Source organism: Bactrocera latifrons, unplaced genomic scaffold, assembly GCF_001853355.1.
Source record: "Bactrocera latifrons isolate USDA-ARS-PBARC rearing strain unplaced genomic scaffold, ASM185335v1 scaffold_7, whole genome shotgun sequence".
NCBI lineage: Eukaryota > Metazoa > Arthropoda > Insecta > Diptera > Tephritidae > Bactrocera > Bactrocera latifrons.
This window is the reverse complement of record NW_017537378.1, coordinates 1,602,413-1,623,239: the sequence shown is the minus strand read 5'-3', so window position 1 is coordinate 1,623,239 and position 20,827 is coordinate 1,602,413. Positions and strand designations below refer to the sequence as shown.

General features: G+C 35.4%; 2 protein-coding genes across 3 annotated transcripts in view; one reads left to right on the top strand and one right to left on the bottom strand.

The window, feature by feature from the left end:
• Positions 1 to 2,311: 2,311 nt before the first annotated feature.
• On the bottom strand, positions 2,312 to 3,482 carry LOC108975800 (calcyclin-binding protein). Its single transcript, XM_018944527.1, has 3 exons — positions 3,321 to 3,482; positions 3,093 to 3,262; positions 2,312 to 2,965 (listed from the first exon to the last, which is right to left on the bottom strand). The coding sequence occupies exons 1-3, from the start codon at positions 3,333 to 3,335 to the stop codon at positions 2,479 to 2,481; spliced, it is 672 nt and encodes a 223-aa protein (XP_018800072.1). The 5' UTR covers positions 3,336 to 3,482; the 3' UTR covers positions 2,312 to 2,478.
• A 767-nt stretch (positions 3,483 to 4,249) lies between these two features.
• The window catches only part of LOC108975917 (GAS2-like protein pickled eggs), a 136,719-nt gene continuing 120,141 nt past the window's right edge, over positions 4,250 to 20,827 (top strand). Inside the window, exon 1 of one of the 2 annotated variants that reach the window (XM_018944751.1) lies at positions 4,250 to 4,724. The gene's annotated coding sequence lies outside the window, so the exon portion shown is untranslated. Of the gene's footprint in view, positions 4,725 to 6,377; positions 6,889 to 20,827 lie in introns of those variants that run through there. The other variant, XM_018944752.1, reaches the window with a different exon arrangement.

Here is a 20,827-nt window from a genome sequence, read left to right as displayed (position 1 = left end):
GCCTACGGTATTATATACATACATATATATATGTATTATATTTAAATGTACTAATTTAGTTGAACTCACACTAGCGTATTAATAGCAGTAAATTGCTAGTAAAAACAAAATATCAAAAACGTATGTTACAATATTCATACATAATTACATACAATATATAGTAGCAACAACTAACAACAATAGTTATGCAATGTTAATCAGTGCGAAATAAGCCTTAAAGTGCAATTAATGGAAAACTCACACACACACACTTAAGATCATGTATGAACATGTCCAACTTGTTGAGTCAAACGAATCAAATCGTTGAGAAATAATATCGAAAAACTGCAGCTCAGTTGTAACCAAGCTTACAAGCACCTACACACATATGTATAAAGTAATAAATAATTGTGTTGAAAAACAAAAGTTTTAGCGAAAGTATTAGTTATAAACATACACATAATATGTATTAAACAGAACAAGAGTATAAAGGCTTATATATAGTGTTAAGCATTAATTGTTAAACATATATATATATATATTGAAATACATACACAATAATACATACATACGTGCTGAGAAATATGAAACTTACATATGCATGTAAGTAATCAATTTGAGATGAATGAACTTATTTATTAACGTAAAGCAAAATACCTACATATATACATATGTACATGCAACTGTATGCAAAGGTAGATAAACTTATTAATTGAAAAAACGGCAGCCATTTACTAAAAAAAACGCACGTTTGCCTAAACCAGCCTTAGCTTTATTTTATTTAATTTTTATTCAAAAAAATCACTGTTTTTTAATGTTTGCTTACTGCATCACACAGTAGTTAATGTTAAAAATTATTATTATTTTTTTTACTTTCAACATGATTCAATTATATAATAAAAGCTTGAGTCGATCATAATTTATCAAAAGTCAGCCGTTTTTTTAGCTTTTATGTTTCAAAAACAAGTTTTTCGAAAATTTCAACCAATGAAAATGTGTTTTTTGGGTGATAACTGAATACGAATAGATTGTTTAATACATAAAATCATTAAAATTTAAACAAGAAATTCATATGAATAAAAATACTGCTTTTTTCATAGTATGGATTACAATTTTTTTTCGCAAGTAACACAAACTATATGATTGGATTTTTGATGCAAAGCTAAAATATATTCAAAATTTTTCTCTGTGTGCACTTTTTTTTGGAATTTTAATTCAACTAAATTAGTTTACAAAATTAAGCAATGAATTGCTGTACGCTCGATAGACATATGCAACAATTGCTGATTAATTTTTATTTAGTTGTTTAACGTACATAAACACTGACATTTATTTTTTTGCGAACAGTGTAATTGTAATAATTTCTTTTACTTCATTTTTAAAGAAAAAGAAGGTGTAAAATGTATACATACATACATTTAGTGTGGCCCTACATGTATAAATACATGCAACATATAGTTTTATAAGCCAAGCTAATGCAACAAAGCAAGCAAGTGAATGTAGAGTTAATTTACAAATGTATTACATATTATATAAATAATACATATATATATACATACATATGTATATATATAAATATATGATTGTAATGACAATGTACACAGTTAAGCAGTTGCACGATTATTTATGTACAAAACCGAGTAGATTGATCAGCATGATATGTTAAGTACTAAGCACTTTCCTACATACCTACATACATATGTACATCCATAGTAAACAATATACCTAGAAACAGTTTTACCATACAGTGTTGTGCCTGAATGTACGATTTTTAAACAGAGTGCACATTTAAATGTTGCAATTGGTTATAAATTAGGTATTTTTTAAGCATAATAAAGGGATAGTTGAATTAACGAGGCCACTACAACAATAACACCAATAACATATACCGGATTGTTTAATGACCGAATGAATATTCGTATTTTGTTAAGAAGCAAATTGATACATGCATACATACATACATACATCTATTGTTATAAACATTCCATACTTATAAAAATAAAGATATATGAATATATTTCCTTGTATTGGAACTGAATGTGTATTATTTAGGTCGTTTCATTTTAGCTTTTAGAAGAAAATTTCGTTGTTGTTGTCGTTGTAGGGGAAGAATTCTACCGTTACCACGACAGGCATACCTACGTAACTGGAACAGACCTGGATTTTTATCCCGTCAAGTACTGTCAACTCTGGAAAATTTCTTCCGCAACGGCTAAATTTCATCAAGATATCTCGTCAAAAACGTTAAAACAAGATCTTGATTTTGAACATTTAGTTTATATGGCAGTTATTTTTCCAACCAACCCTCACTGCGAATCAATAAAACAAATTGTTAATGTAGTATTGGAATATCGGTTTCTATTATCACTTAAAATATTACAAAAAAATAAATATCGCAAATTAGAATGTGTTGTTTCGTATTCGAAAGAACTATGAACTGCTTAAAAAGAAACACAAAAATAGTATGTGTAGTGTAAAATTTTTTTTGAACTTTTCAAACTACATTTCAGGCTCTTGCCCAAGGTGTGCTTTTTGTTGGCCTTCAGTCCACGCTTTAGCGATCATTTGTTTAGTTTTCGAATCGCCGCTGTTGTACATCTTCTTCATTATATTTACGAGCGCATTTTCTGGGTTCCCATCATCTGAGCTTTTTAATTCGTCATCTAATTTTTGCTTCAGACGCTTTTGTATGGTGGTTAAGTGATCCCAGTGCTTGCCTTCATTGTTTTTCTTCATATAAATGGCCACCATACCTTGTTTCACTTTGCGATAGCTTTTCTCCACATTGATGCTATCGAGCAAGTTATTGATAGTCAATCCGTAATCTTTGCCATTCAGATCGCTAACATGCAAAACCATTGAATTTTCATTGAAAGTGGCGACAACGTTCGATTCGTCAATGTTTTGGACACCTTCCAACGTGACGAACAACTTTACAAACTTGTCACTTTGATCCCATGCATACTCATTCAATTCGATCAAATACCTGTGGTGGGGTGGATATAAGAAAAAGGTGATAAATAACATATGCGCATTTAGTATGTACTTTGTTCTAGGTTAACATATAGTGTGGCGGGTAGATGTTTCTAGAAGCGCATAGGAAATGTGTTTACCTTCTTGGCGTTGCTCCGACTACCTTTTTTTCTGCGGCAATTCGCTGTTTCATTTCTAAATTGACAATTTCCTTCTCAACCTCCGCTTTTGCTTGTAGCAAAACATTTCGCACTCTTGGACGTGTGGCTTCGCCAAGAAATCTACTTAATTCTCCTGCGTCTTGTAATAACTGTAGGAACACATGTACCTTGTAATATATGCAAATGTTTATAAATTAAACAGCTCACCTCTTCGAAAGACATTTTGAATGTGGATTTATTATTACTTTATAATAACAGCAATAATATTTTAATTTTTTAATTAGGATCTAGCAATAGTTGTATTTGTTTTAACCACTCTTTTTGATAATGCCGAAAAATGTGTGAACTTGAAATAGGGTAACCAAAAGCAATTGAATGATCACAGTGCTTTTAAAACTGTACTCTGCAGGTATGCCACATTTCTCGAAATTGTCATCATTTTGTATACATTTTTTTCAATAAATATCGATAATTTCCTTCTAGAAAAAATTATGTTTTTTAGACACGGTTGTCATATGTCTCTTATATCATTGCAACATTGGAACCATATATAGCACTTTTTGCGATAGCTTATTGCTTAAAAAGTCTTTGAGTGTAGCGAATATGTATATCGATTGAAATCGATTTGAGAATATTTCTGATCCGAAAATATTTCTTTCACAGATTCGTCGCTAGTTGGTATCATGTAACATTTAAAAATGGTATAAATAAGGAACTTAAAACTTACACAATGCAATTATAAAGCGTAAAAAAATTCTACAAAACAGACATTTGGAAGCCAGTGTTATAATATACGTGTGATCAGCTGTTGTCCATCAAGTTCAATGCTGCCACAAGTAACTAATTAAATTAGTTGATGTAACTGATATACAACTTTTGGTTGCATTTTTCGTGAGCAGAACAACTTATATTAACTGTTTTGGTGTATATTTTAGCACTGTATTATAGAGTTTAACATACACATTAATTTTAAGAAAATACCCACTACCCATAACACCCCATATGAGAACTCCCTCTTTTATGAGCAACGGGGATTTTTGTGTGCGCCGGCAACATTGCTGTCTGCCTAGACTTGCCGCAGCAGCGACGCGGCCTCATGTTGATCTTTGAATTTGCGTTTGAATATAACAAATGCGCTCGTCGTCGCGATTGTTAAACGTGATAGTGCGTCGCGAGGTTTCCGTCTTCGTCTCCGTTTGCGGTGTTTTGCATTTAAGTTTTGCGCCTGCCTTGACGTTTCGTTAACTAACTGGTGTTTTAAATAAAATTTGATTTCAAGACGGTTTAAGGAGTTTTATAAAACTGCCTTGCAAATTGATTTCGTTGTGATTTCTCAAGTGGATTTACCAGCGGTCACTCTGTGTGAAGTACGCAAAATTAAACGCTATACAATTTTAAAATTAATCACAAGAAATTGTATGAGTACGAATAGTGTTTAAATCAAGTGAAATAAATATTTCTTGCGAAAATTTGCAAAGATTTTTTTTGTTCATTCAAACTTTTGCGGAAACGGAAAGTGTTTTTCAGCGCAACAACAACGCGCACACACATACATAGGCAGGCTGGCAGACAGCGCCTGAAAGTGATAAAGGAAACGGAGGAAGAGAAAAGGTTTGTCAAAACAAAAATTACAATAATGATGTGCTTATTAATTAACACGTTTGCACATGCATACACATGCATACTGTTTGTAGGCACGAGTGTGCAGTAACTCGTTCTCTCGCTTAATTTGCTAACATTTCTTATCAAGAGTGTGTTTTTGTCGCCATTCTGTAGCTTATTGGAAAAGGGAATGAGTGCACGAGCAAAGACAAAACAACAACAGCGATTAGAATGGTTCTGTTCGGCGTTCAAAAATTAATCATGTTTTCTGTTAGTGTGTCATTGTCGCTGTTTATAGTATTATTTTCATATTTCTTGCTGAACGCATATAAAACACTATAATTTTTAGGAACTATGTGACTTATGTATTAAGCAAAAAATTATATAATAAAAATTACTGACGATTACGCTTAGGCAGCGTTTGACATTAGAGGTTGTAAAATTCATATGCCTTACAAAGCGATGATTTATTTACTGTGCATTAAAAAAGTGTGTTGCTTGACATGAATTTTTAGAAATCTCAGGATTTTTATATTTGTAGCAATATTAAAAAAGGAGATTTAGAGACGATTTGTGATGAGCTGGTCAGTTTTAAGTATTTTAAAAATAAAGTTAAAGAAGTCAAGCAAATTTTTTAATTTAAATTGTTAGTTTTTGAAAATAATAGTAATTAAACAGACATAAAGGTTTTTTTTTAATGTACATATGTACATGTGCGCATATTTTAAATTTTTTAAAAAATTATTTTACCAAAAAAACAGATCATGTGAGATTGGAAAAATGTTTAATATTCATTTTGAATCTTTTTAAAAGTTTTTTTATGTTTTTATTTTTTATTTATACATTTATTTATACGTTGTTCCGCAAGACACGGCATACTGGAAACTCTTCTTTATCATTTGATGACCCTATGTTTAAATGCCTTTTTGGGAAGTATAGCCTCGGTTCCCAATTTGCCGGAAAATACATATGTATCTTATTTAGAGAGTGGCTATATTCGATTAGTTTGGTAGGGAATTTGTGAGACAAAAAAAAAAAAACAATTTTTCATACTCAAATGGCTAATAATTAAAAGGTTTATAAACACTACTTGCAGTTAAAAAAAATTTTATGATTTTTTAGACATGGGATTCTGTTAAAACAAAAACTATGGAAATGTTGTTTCCCTAATACGCACTTTGAAAGTGCACCTTGCGAATTTCCTGTTGAAAAGGTTAATGTGGAAGCCTAAATCACCAACTAAAAGGTAAACGCTAACACCATACACACTGTTGTAGTATGAACCACCCCTCGATGCATGCGCATTGCGTACGCGCGTTCTCTTTTGCAGACCATAAAACGAAAATCTCCAAAACGCGCCCTATGACAGCTGTCAACCCCACAAATCAGCTGAGCTTGTTTACCGTGCCAAATACATTTGTGAGCAGTAGCAGCAGCTGGCGCAGAGGCGCTCACGGCCAGCCTTGTAGAGATTCAATCGAGGCCGTCACTTTGCCGAATCGCTCGCATTCCTTGTGTGCCCATACAATTATCAGTGCTTTCCTTTATGCTTATGGTTTGCCTACCTTTAGAAAAGTAAAAAAACAACAACAACAATCAGAGAACGACCACCGCTAGATTAAAGACGACTGCAGCACTTTTGCTGGAGAGTTTGCAATATTCTGCGGTGCGATAAAGATGTGCACGGAAGTTTCGTTGATAATTTTCGGTTTTTTGTGCCACCATAAGCGCTAGTGTATTTCTCGTTATTGCTGAATCTTTGCTTACACGTAAACTCATACAACTTTCCTGAATAGTGCGTACATTTTCTCCGTCGCAACCGCAGTTTTGCTAAATGCTTCCGTTCGTTTTGTGATTCCATTGTTATTATTGTTGTGGAAAATCTATTGATTCTGAAAATGCTTTAAAGTACGCCGCTCGGTTAGTTGTGATTGAAAAGTGCAGTGCTTGGAAAATTTAGTGTTTATGAAATACATACATATTTACATGTTAGAGAGAAGTGTGTAAGAATGTGAGTAGAAATTCCTGTCAATGCTTTGCTTTGAATTATCACAAATATTTCTACATATTTGCATATGTACTATGTGTGTTTAACAAAGAATATATTTTTTAATAATTTGTGCGAAATAGTTCGACCAGTTTGCGGCTTGGGGAATGCTTTCACAGACCTATGGTATGTACATATGTAAATACAAATAATGTATTAAAATGCAAGTATTGTAGGCATACATATGGATGCATGAATGTGGTGTATGTGTGAACAAGTAAAGAAGGCAATTTGTCACAAGTTATAGATGGGCTTATCACGCCAATACTTTGTGTAGTGTTCCTAGTATTTATGTAAATAATATACACATATGCACATACATATAATATATAGTACAAATGGCAGAAGATAGCGTAAAGTCTGTTTCGTGCGTCATATAGGGGTCGGGGGACGTCTCCGACTGCGGCGAAAAAGTGTCTGGCAACTGTCAATTGGTTTTTATCGCTACTGTTTGGCACCGAAAAGTAGCAAAAAGTCGGTAAAGAAGAAGTTTATTGATATAATAATCATGTGTGTATATTCGTATTGTCATTATCATCATCATTTAACGTAATATCTACGACACAGCTGTAAGCCTTAAATTGTATACAAATAAAAAAATTAAATAATTTCAGTTAAAAACCTGTTATAAAAACAATTTGATAAAAATATTAAGATATGTATATATATGTACATATGTATATTAAAATATAAAGAAATAATTGTAATTATTGGGTAACTAATCATCCAAAATGGTATTAAATAGTTTGTCTCATCCTTATTAAAGGACAATTAATGAATTAAGTTAATAGACGGGCGTGTCTGCTTACAACTTATTACTTTTCAATTGGTAAATATGCGAAGACAGCTCTGTTCGTGAAAATATTATTGCTAGTTCTAACTATGAAACAAAAAAATTATGTTTAAAATAAAAACTACATGTTTCTACGTACATATATACATACATATGTATATAAATTGTATTTCTGCTTACTTGTATACACATACCTATGTATGTATTGTAATATGTATGTATGTATATAAACATTTTAGAAAAAAATTCATTGAAAAGTTATTTCGAAAAATGTTATTTTGTGCGAATTTTTTTTTCTTGACAAAAAAATCAATTGATTATTGTTTTCTTAAAGAGTGAAAAAATAATTTCGAATTTTCGAAAAATCGACTTGAAAATTTTAGGCGACCTTCTTAAATAAACATATTTTTCAGATAACGATCGAAGGAACAAGATTTTATATCATAATTTCGAGTTTTTAGTCTAACTTTTCATCAAATCTTGAAGATAAGTATTTTTGGCTTGCTATCGGTTCCTGAATCTCTTCTATATTTTTGTATAAACTTATTCGGATCGAGTGCATTCGGCTGCTCCATACTTTCATACTATATACCTTTATACTGTGCAACACTATTTGTACTGACATCATCGAAAAATGTGTTTTGCTTAATATCAGGCATGATTCATGCGAGTAGGGCCGTAAAATTCGCAGATAAAAAGTAAATACAAATATATACATACATATGTATATATTCGTAAGTATGTAAACATGAGACCATATGATATTAGTTCTCGCACAGAATATACCATGCAAACATATGTTTATCTATGTATTCGTGCGTGCATATTTTATGCATTAATATGTATGTACAATCATATATACATACATACGTACATATTCATTATTTGAMATCGATTTGTCATGCCACCACGTCCGTCGGTTCTTGCTACAAACTTTGTTTTCTAAAAAGAACAACAATGTCAAACAAAACACAAGAGTTTCTTTGTCGGCGCTCCCGAAGAGGTGTCGGAGACCAAAGGAACTCCCGTCGAAAACAATAACGACATGAAATTTTACCACAGTTGCACTGTTGAGTCATTTCCACGAAAAGCCGAAAACATTCATGCATATGTACGTGTGTACTTCTGTACTATTGTATAGCTTTGGTCGTGCCACGGCTGTCGTTTCCAGGTTTCACGTTCTGTTTTCCACGTGTGCGCACTTTTCACATTCAATCGCATGTCTGCAGAATAAATAATTCCCTAATGACTAAAAGGAGTTGAGAGTTTGAATTGCGGCGGTCATTGATTTTTCCAAAACCATTTACGGATAGGGTCGTAATACTTATGTATGTGTGTGTATTTACATGAGGAAGCGTGTGAAGAGCTAGGCTTTATTAGAAACGGTAGTTATAATACATAGACAATCGCAATAAGGAAGCGATTGAGAAGGCTGCTTTGAAGGGCTGGACAGTTAGTACTTAATGACGGTGCGCTTTCATGTTTATGAGAGCTGATATTGATTTAAGGTTAGTCAAGAACTTTTTGTTGTTGTTGAGTTGACAGTTCTTGACCGAGCAAAAAATCCGGGTCCGTTCTGGTTACGTAGACCCGACTGTCGCGGGAACGCCATGGACTTTTTATGGTCGTGTGGCTGAAATGAAACACTATACGAGTCCAAGTTTTTACGTCATCGACACATCGGGTGATGAACATGAACTAAGTAAGAAGAGGATCTGATGATTCCTTTCATGAAATATTTCCACCAACAGATTTTGCGAGTGTTTTCTAGAGCATGGTATTCTTTGGAACGAAACCAGAAAACTACAATTGAGAACACAAAAACTTTTTACGAACGGAAGCATGACAAATTTAAAGGAATTGTGTTCCAGCGATTGATGATATTAATATAAATTGCATCGAAAAACTAAGGTTCCAATATTTTAGAATACAATATCTCAATTTTAGAAAAATTACATATATATGTATGTATATCTCTACAATGAATATACGATGAGATGAGTATATTACTCCCCCACTGGCAATGAATGCAGTTTAGCCTAAGATAAATTATCTCCCATTGCCAAGTTCAACGCCTGCACGCAATACGCATACATACATATGTATACCATATATTCTCAAGCAATCTATTATTACTGCACTACGTGTCGTGGTCTCCTCGAAGACTGAGCGTAGTTTTCTTTGTTTATTGATATGAAAATTTCGGAAAAATCGCTGGAATTCGTATTGCTGAATGGATTTTTCAATTACTTCAGCAATCGGAAACAAAGAAAATGCATGCGCTCATAAAGAAAAACTGACTAATCAACAATGAATTTGCCACGTAATTTTGTTGCTTTCCCCTCCAAATTCTTAGTCATGGCATCATCTTTGATTACAAGAAGCACTCGAAGCATTGAGTTCCAACACTTTCATGACCAACCGCGTTGGTCGCCGCCAGCCAGTCATAAATACATAAATAAAGTAAATTGTATCATAAAAAAGTTTCAGACAAACGGACACAGTGGCAGTCAATTAATTAGAACACACAAGGCCATTGTTGCTGCTATTAAAAGAAATAAAAACGAAATTGGAGACACAAAGGAAAATTTAATAAAAAATTAAAAAAAATAATAATGAAGTAGGAAAGCTGGAAAACCGCATGTCAAACAATAAATTGTCCACAAATGGCTTAATTGTCATTGCCAGCCACAGTTGCAGATTCTATGGTAAGACATGTGCGTTTGCCTGATAAAGTGAAAAAAAACTCACCACTGTTTGACATCTTATTTTAGTGGTACGTAAAACAGACGCCTATTATTTGACATTTATTGTCACGCCAAAAATCTGTTGACTCGGCGAAATGTTCCACATATGTATGTATGTATGTTCTTTTATGAGTTGGGCTAACGAGTGTTTAAGTGGCGTCTGCGGTCTTCCACATACTCACAGAAGTGTAAGTATGAGTGCTGTTATTATTTCAATCGGCATGTTGCCACATTGTTCAAACAAATAATTTATCTTCGAATAGGCCTTCGCATGCGTAACAATTGCACAACTTTATGTTTTCATTAACTTTGTCAACCGCTCGCTCTGGCATTTGTTGAGGAATGTAGTTTTCAAAACCTAAATACCGCGGTATTATGGGGATTGCACGGTGGGGTGCGCGTCAGCGGTGAAATTCGGGCATTTTGCCATTTTTCAACAATTTGCATCCGAAATTCTTGACCTACAACACTGTGATACGTCATTTTGTTTATTTTCGTTTTTTTAGAGAGAGATTGTGGGTGGGTGTGGAATTTCACACACACACATATTCAGGCGCACACTCATTTATTTGCCGGCGCTGACATTTGTTTGCGTTCATCAAAAGCGACGTTGCTATGCGCTACTCAGCAAAATGTCCACACAGAATATGATTCATACGGAAATAATATAATATATAGGTCGGCCACTGGTATGATTGCTTTGAGTCAGTGCCATTAAATTCAAATTAAATTAGTTGTGCTCAGAGTTAATTTAGTGGTTTGGTTGGAGAGGGCGTAGAATATTTGTGTTTGTATAATATTTATGTTTTAATTTAACACCAAAAGCAGCACATAATTTTTGGAAATTATTCGATTGCAACTTCTATTCTTCGTCAACCTAATCGCAGTTTAATTTAAGAATATTTTGTTAAGTAGTTTCCAACATGTTGTGATAGTTCCGTCTCAATTAATTCTCTTATAATAACGAAAAAGACGCAAATATAGTTTGGTAGGCCAATAAGCCACGCATAGACCAGTTTTGGTCCTTTGCGGTACCAGACGGAGTTCGGTTACTAGGTACATGAGGAGTAGTCATTGTTTAGTATGCCTGCGCTTGACGCGAATTTTAACAGACTCTGTGGTCTCACTATAGATACTTCTTCCTGTGTATCATAGCGTGGGAACCTCAGATGCTCACAGCGTCGCTTCGCCAATGCGGGACAACTGCACAAGTTGCTCCTGGTGCTTTGCTCTAGGTATTTCCTGCAGTCTTCTCCATTTTCCATTGCCAACGCAAAGAACCACAAATCTCTGCACCATATAGCGGCGGGGCTGATGAGTGAATTATAGAGTTTGGTCTTTGTTCGTCGAAAGAAGACTTCACAATTGCCTACTCAGTCCGAAGTAGCACCCAATGGCAAGAGTTATTCTGCGTTTGATTTCGAGGCTGATATTGTTGTTCGTGTTAATACTGGTTCCAGGATAGACGAAATTATATAGGACTTCGAAGTTATGACTGTCAACAGTGACGAGGGAGCCTAGGGGCGAGTGCGACGACTGTTTGTTTTATGACAGGAGCTATTTCGTCTTGCTCTCGTTCACTACCAGACCCATCGACTTCGCTATTGATTTAACGCCATAAAATATTTTGCATAGACTATTGTCTGTAAGTCAGGATCCCAATCACTTTGAGAGTTATAACTTGGTATCTTTAACTAGTTGAATAAAAAGTTTAATTTCTTTTTCGGTAAAAATATAATTTTCATTGCAATATTCCACGAAAATGGAAATAACGTCTAAAAAATAATTTTCTAAAAAAATCTAATGATTCCTTCTACGCTAAACCCGCTCACCTGCAAATCAGTAAATAATTCATGCAACTAAGACATCAATATGCAAGAAGTGGTCGTGTTAAATGCATAAATTGCCGGAGGCTTAACGTCTGTCGCCAACATCGCATCGCAAATTCCGTAACTGTCACACGTAATTCACTTGCACTTACAAAATTATATTGTCATGCAGACGAAAAAAAAACCGAAAAAACACATACACATACACACACGCATTCAAGTATTTTGTATACTTTCATGATTTGTGGGTATGAATTATCGAAACACTGTGAGTGAGTTGTATCCGCTTAAGACTCTGCGAGAGATTTATAACGGGGTCTCCGAGCAAAAGGCACAGTTGTTGGTAATAGAATTTATGCAGTGAAAAACTTCTCAAACAAACACCCACACATGCACAAGCACACATATGCCAACATAAGTTTTTGTATGCATTTAACCACCACCCAGTGAAGCATCCCACCACAGCGCTTTGTGTGCGACATTTAGCCGCATAAACGTCAACGGCAAACATGAAAATTTTATGAACATAATTTCCATGCGATTCATTGCTCAAAGGCCATTAATTAAACAGCAGCAACATGCCACAAACGCAACGCGCCTTGCAACTACGTGTACCAGCACACGTCGCCGCAGCCTCCTTCGGCGCATTGGTAAGCAATAGATGTCCCATTCACGAATGCACCACCGCAGCCAGCACCCCCGTGATTGCGCTTCTGTTCCTGCCAGAGTTTGAGTTTCTTGTGTGTGTGGTGTGGTTGTATTTGTTCTTCTGCTTACTTAACTTCACTTATTTTGGGCATTTCTAATTTTAAACGCGACGTTGCATTGAAAATTCGCGTTACCGGCCCTTGCGTCAAGCAAAGAATTGTGCCTACAAATGTAAATAAGTGCACTGTGTCCACACACATACATGCACACATATGTATGTATATAAATTAGGAATTTGAAACTTTCCTAATAAAGAGGTGTACTTCTTCGAGGTTGCTGAAATGGAATTTCCAATTTGTGTCGCTTCGGAGAGCTGCTGATTGCTGGTATGCACATAAAAATGTCTATTTTCAATTTAAGGCAACATCCAATTTATTGCCCAAAACATAAATTCTCCGTTAAATTAAATTATGCGCGTGCAATCTTTTGTACTCTAATCCTTTATTCTTTAGACAGAAAGTACTGAAGTTTTGGGTGAACTTCATGTTGAACAACAGTATAACTATAAATATAAAATATATAGAGTGTTGTCTCCAAAAAGCTGAAGTATTTACATTTGTATTAAGCATTTTGCTTCTGGGTATGGATACCGACTTCTGCGTCAACAATTGTGCACCTTTCCCGCTTTTCGCCAGATTACGGAAGGTAAATCCTATGCAGTCGAGCTTTTTAACACAAAAGGTCAACCAAAGAGAACGAGTCCTTTTGCTCGAGGCCCAGCCATTTAGTAGTAGAACACAAGTGGATGCAGGAGCACGTACTCGTTCCGATTCTACCGATAATGATTCTAGGGTGTCCTTCCTTATTAGCAGGTCGAACTTGTAATTATTAGTGAAAAGTCGACAGCGAAATGCCAAAGACCATAATTCTATCTAAGATCTAGAAGATGTATCAAAAATGCTTATTTTTAAGGGTGAAGATACCGCATCCAGAAGTGCTGCCCAAAAGCTGGTCAGTCACGGACATAAAAGCGCATATTTTAGGGAGGGTTCGTGATCAGAGGGAATACTCCTTCGCCAAACATTTATTGTTGTGACTGAAATTCTTCTAGTTTCTCCCACTTTCTGCATAAAAGTACTTGGAGTACATCTCCGAGCGCTGAGTACCTCGTGAAGTCTAAATCTTGCTCGGTTATTTAAACGTCTGAGTATATGAATTTTGTGTAATACAAATAGATGCTTTATGGTAATTGGCAAAATGTTTACACGACTCCCATACTTCTCACACGCCTTCGTGTAGTCTCTAGTATTGCTCTTAAGTTGAGGTCGCGCATGCGCGCTCTAAATTCGCCTTACCAACCAACAGTCACAAAACAATTCCACTTGCGACGCTAAAAGTGTTAGCACTTAACCGCAAAATCATCGATGTTATTTGGCCATTTCATGTGTAAAAGCTGGCAATTGACCAACTAATTAACGCCACGAAATTGATATAACCATGGCCAATGACCGAGTTACGTACAAGCGCGCTCGTGTATCTCTAGTAAACGGCATCTTGCACGGAAAGCGCAATTTGTTTTGGCCTTTACCAACACTGCACAGCGCATGAGTGCGACAACACGCAACACAGCAACAACTTCGTGGCCACTAAATCAATACGAGTACTCATAATACTCGCAATAATAATGTCGAATGCATGCGCTTAAGCCGCCGCAAATGCTTAATAAAGAGGTTTTAATTTACGAGCATTAAATCAGCACTCCATCCGTTGTTGTTGTTGCACCTTTTTGTGTTTTTGCGTGCGCCTATATTGGGTTTCAATCAATCGTCATCATTGTCGTTGTCGTAATTTTTATCGGTGGACGCGATCGCGTCACTTAGACGAGCATGAGTACGAGAACAAAACAACGGCGACTAAGTGCGTGCACAGATTACCAAATGCCAAGAAGGTGGAGTGAGTGCATGGGTTGCGGTGGCGGACGGCCGTTCGATCGATCGGTCGGTCACTTATTGACGCCACGACGCATAGTAAAATTCGATTTGATTTGAGAAATATGTATTCACAATTGAAAAACACAATAAATAAGTTTAGAATGCTTATTTTATTCTTCATTTAGATTGTCTCTCGAGTATATAAATATCCGTAGATAGTAATGTGTGTGATCATTTTGCCATCGTTTAATTGAAGGTCTGTTGAATGTTTTATTGATTGCCAACGCTTCTTCCACTAAATAGTGCGTATTAATTTGTTACATCAACTTTTCAAAATATCAAGCGATAGAATTGAAATCGTGAAAATGCCATTTAATTAAATATCTTCCTTTTAAGGAAACGGTAATTTCGTGCTTTTTACGAGTGGGCAATTTATTGGGCTCGCTGATCTGACCATTCCGCTATGGTAGGGCATGACGACGGCAATTAATTGGAACAAGATCAATGACAAACGTGTGTTTAGGAATTTTAATTTATTTTGGGCATTCGTTTTTGAAAAACAATTCTATTAAACGTTAAACGTGCGCCAAGGTTCCCATTTAGTGCTACAGCTTGACAAGAACTGACAATAAATTTAATTATAACTGTAGTTCGTGTTGGTGGTCTTAAGTTATTTGGATATACCAGAGCCCCCCATTCATTGTTGCCGTTCTTGTTTAATTGCTACAAAAGAGAGCGATGGAAACAGAGAGGAAGATACAAAGGAATTTAGTCAAGTGATTTAGACTTAAAATGTTGGAAAATCTGATCAGATCAGCAAGATATATTTAGGTAAAAAAAGCTACCTTGTCGGTTCAATAAACTATTATTTCCTGTGAACTCATAACGGAGACTTGAGATGACCATAGTATAAGTAATAATTTTAGACCTGGACCTAGAAGGACCTGGCTTCGTTTGGAATTTACAATTGGCGTCACTTTGCAAAAAGAAGAAACGAGTGGTCGAGAGATCGTTGAAGACTTGCCTCATTCTGGACGCAATTCGATCTCTTCAACTAATGAAAATATTCCAAAGTGATGGAAACCAAATCCAAGCAAGTAAAAGAGAGATGGCGAGAGAGCTCGATATCGCTCGTGAGTCCGTTCAAACGATTTTCGTGGGTATTTTGTGTATGAAACGCGTTCTTGCCCGACACGCCCCGATCAAGCTGGATTTGTTTCAAAAATAGTATCGTAAACAGGTCTTTTGGGACATGCTTGATCGTGCAAATTTCGATCCCACATTCTTGGAGAGCATTATAACTTCCGATGAACCATGGGTTTAAACGTTGGCATAAGTGTATTACGTCTGATGGGGATTACTTTAAAGGCGAAAAAATAAATATTGATGAATAATTAAATACTTTTTTGTCAATGTATGAATGATCATTTAGTTAGTCATGTCTGTTTGTATGTATCCACATACGCGAACTAGTACCTTAGTTTTAAGATATCGATCTGAAATCTTGCACACGTCTTTTTCTACACAGAAACTGCTTGTTTGTCGGAATCACAGATATTGGAACCCTATAGCTTATATCCGTCATACAAACGGATCAATTAAAATTAAATCTCTGTATGAAAAATATTTTTATTTGACAATATATCTTAACGGAATTATTGTCCAGCTAAAGGCTACAACCACTGAGCTTATGGTACCGATAGGAGCACTAAAATATATAGCTGCCATACAAATTGACCGATTGAATTCAACATTAAGATCGCTATATACATTTTATGTTATCAGAAGTGCACTTATGAAGGGTTCAGCGTAGTTGAAGTTAACGTTTTTTCCTTTTTTTTTGTTAGAAACCCGAACTGGGGACAGCATAATGGCGAAGACTGCTCGCCTTTCACACAAAAAAAAATTTGTACACTGCTTTGCAAATGCGGTTACAAGCAATTGTTTTGTTTTGATGTTGTCATTTAAAGAGTATGCATGTTTTCCACCGCCTTCCACCGCGTGTTTAACCCAAATTTAGCGATGCTGCCACACTTCTTCCACGCCAAACATATTTACATACATACRTATGCATGTATGCAAATACGAGCTTAGCATTTGAAATGTTTGTAGACTTGAACTTGTGCGAGTGAATCCACAAATCGCACATTAGCATCTTTGCCAACTTCGCCGGCATGCGTGACTTTGGCACTCACTTTGCACGCGGTCGGCGGTATTAATTGTCGGTATGTATGCATGTACATATGTAATTGCTTGTTGTTGACTTGTGTCGGTATAGTTGCCTGCTGAGGATGCACTCAACATATTCGTCAAAGATTGCGATCACGCTAAACGCCAATATCCGGCACTTTAGTGTATTTATCGGTCTGCAAAGCCAACTAGCGGCTGACCATACGTCTATGTCGTCGGGTATGACTCTCGCTCTGCCTGTTTGTCTAGCACGTTTCATTAGCTATCTTTGCGGTCGGTAAAATACGACTTCGCAGCGACTAACGTCACATTGGTCGCATGTCTGTTGCATGCTCTTTCCATTTCATTGCCTCGGCCGGAGATCGAAGATGCGCATATCCTCTGCTGTGGTTTGCTTGCTTGCTTATTGTTGTTGCTGCAAATCACCAAAGTCGATCTTGCAATTCAACGTACACGCACATTAGCATAATTTCGTATTATTATCTCTTTATGCCGCCCATTCGCACATACATTTGTTTTGTTTTGCCTCAATAACATTTCAATGGTAGTAAATGACGTCTTTTCGATACTGTGTAGAGTTCCATGGCAGGCTAGTCTGTCGTATTGGTCTAGTCATATTCGATAACACTATTGGAGTAGTGGATAGTTGGACTGGTAGCCTTTGGCTGTTGATTTTCATATGTTTCGCTTTTAATTGAATCATCAATCCAACATAATCCAACTTTTTTGCCACCAATAGAACATCACTCAATCAAATTTTGATAGAAATATTCAGAGACTTGTGAAGTTGTTTTTGTTCATCGAATATATCTTTTCTAACCTTTCCAACTCTTAACCTTTCTTAATTAGAAATCCTTCCATTGTGATCGAGTGATTTGACGCTTTCTTGGTATGGTCGTTGTTGGTGTTCGGTCCATTATTCCTCAACCCGATACCTCTTTGAAGTGAATGTACCATAATGACTCCTGTAAACGATAGATATCTAGATCCACTTTTTCACTTATAATGTAATAAATGGCCTCAGTTCCTATGAATTTACTACTAAAGGGTGATCCATTTCGAGGTTTCCTACTAAATCACCTTCCCTGCAATATCACAGAAACTTCAAATTCAATGGGTAATGTTTATTATTATTCGAGAGAACATTCTTTACCATTTATTTCCTGGAGATTATATCTTTAAAATGTTGGTCGCGGCTACGTCTCAGATAGTCCATCCGTTGAGTACAATTTTCGATGACTCGTTCGAGCATTTCAATTGGTAACTGGCTGGAATGGCACTCGTGATGTTACATATTCTCACAGGAAAAGGTCTAACAGTGTGATATCACACGAACTTGGTGGCCAATCAAACGCCCCAAAACGTGTAATTACCTGTCCACCCAAGTGTTTTCTCAATAAATCCATTGATTGATGCGATGTGTGAAAAGTGACGCCGTCTTGTTGGAACCAAATGTCACCGAGATCACAAGCTTCAATTTCAGGTATCAAATATGGACCGACGATTCCACCGGATCACAAATCCCGCCGAACCGTTGTTTTTATGGATGAAATGGCAGTTTTTGAAAATGTTCTGGCTGTTCTTCGTCTAAAATGCGGATATTTTGCTTGTTTATATACCCATTGAGCCAGGAATGTGTCTCATCGCTGAATAAAATTCGTCTCGAAAACGTCGGATCCGGTACTTTGATGAGGTATCCTGATGTATAATTTGAGTCCAATAACTTTGTAGTTATTGTTATTTGCAGATTTGTTTTACAAGAGTATTGAGCTTAGCGCGCACAAAGGTAAGGAATCGAAGAGAGCTGTAGAATTTGCGAACAATTACTCTTCACTTCTTCTTTAAGAGCTTGTTGTTGTTAATTTTTTTTCATACGGCACACTGCTACGATGACCATTAAGAGAATATATTTTATTGCCCGATAAAAATGTTAACTTTCTTACATATGTATGTACATGTGTAGATATACGTGTACATAACACGGTAGTGAAACCAAAATTTGATAATTTTTCCACTACGGAATTGAAAAGAAAGAACTAATCAAAATTGGCCCTGAAAGTGGCCAAAGAAACTGTCAATAATGATTTTTTATTTCTTTTTTTTATCGGATAGGGATTTCATTGTTAGATAGCAAAAAGATCAATTGTTGAATTTGAGCGTTTTTATTTGATTTTTGGGTAAATAAATATATACCTACAACAATAATAAATTTACAAAAACAAAATAAGTTAGGTGTTAAAATGTAATAACTTTTACACATCGTACATATGTACTATGAGTGATAAATTAAATACATACAGATATGCATATGTACATAACATATATCATACATACATACATATATCATACATACATACGTACATACATATGTTTGCAACGCTTCACACCTGTTATTACCTTTTCAACAATTTGTTAACGCATATTTTGGCGCCTTCAACTCCACACTTGAATCGAGTGCGGTGTAAAGAGCAAACAAACAGTTATGAATGCAACGCTTGCAAACACCCGTTGACACATACATACGTTTGTATAGTGAGCGATCAATCGTTTAGCAACCTATGTAAATAAATATAAGTATATTTACATGCACATACATACATATGTATGTGTATATTTGTCTATCTCATTTACCTTTAGGTGGGTGACTCTTTGACCGCAATTCAACTGTTATCGTAAGCGAGTTCTTACAGCCCTATTTATGCCAACCGACAGTTTTAGATAACAAAAATATACGACTATTTGCAGTTAGATAAATAGTTACTAATATGCCATATTTATACATACATACATACATACGTATGCTTGTATTTGTAAAAGTAAACTTAACAGCAAAGCGAATTGAACACATAATACCTTGTCTCAGTTAGTAAATAATAATAAATTACAAAAAATATGTCAGCGATCCCACAACTGGCATGTCATCCATCGTGGTTTCAGTGTCTCCACATTCGGTTTTATCAATTTGGGCTAAGCGTTTTAACAATTATTGTTCGCCGTTGAAAAGTACTGTTGATTGCCAAAATGCTTTTTACAGCGGTTAGTAATTGAAAAAAAAAATCATAAAAATTATTTATGTTTCGCATTGAGGTTAGTATCATAGTGGTTTTTGGGTAGAGAGATAGTAACCCTGCTGATTAACTGCTATACAAAAATTATTATTACTCATCTTTAGGAATGTTCATAGCTAGAGAGAAGTGTGAGTGTAAAATAATTGGAAATTAAAAAAAAATATATAAAAGTAAAGGTAATCATTTGGCAATGAGAGCTTGTCAAGGTCTTTTTTAATTAAAACGTAAAGAGTTCAATACGAACTTCACAGTTACCAAATATATATATATCACATATCACATATCGATTTTCGGCAATACAGTAAGCATATAATTTTTTTATTCTTCGCCACATTTGCATCATCCCTTGTATGCAAATTTTAGTGGTTTTATAAAGTGAGAAAATTATTTTCTTTATTGGTGTCTGGTGAACTCTGTAATATTGTTAGAAATACAAACACATATGTACGTCCAATAATTTTTAATAAAAATATAGTGTTTTCAGTTTCACTAGTTCCAATATCTGATTATATATTAGATAGTCGAAAAAGTGTCTTTGTAAAACTTTTCTTATTTCTTGGCGAAAAACTGCGACAAATAATTTTCACAGGCTTTTCTTATTGCCAACTTTACTCCATTGATCGATACAAATGGTAGTCCGATGGTGAAAGGTTAGGGCTGTATGGTGGATACATCAAAACTTCCCGGTCAAGCTCTCCCAGTTTTTGCCGAGTCATCAAAGATGTGTGTGGTCTAGCGTTGTCCTGATGGAAGACGAAGCTCTTGCTATTGATCAGTTCTGGCTGCTTTTTTCGGTTTCTTGCTTCAATCTCATCAGTAATATAGAATAAATGTTTCCATCAGGTTGAAGCAGCTCATA

What these genes read in the sequence shown, in the direction of transcription:
- LOC108975800 (XM_018944527.1), bottom strand. An exon ending in GTCGGAGCAACGCCAAGAAG is followed by an intron (nt 2,966 to 3,092) that starts GTAAACACATTT and finishes ACCCCACCACAG; the next exon opens with GTATTTGATCGAATTGAATG.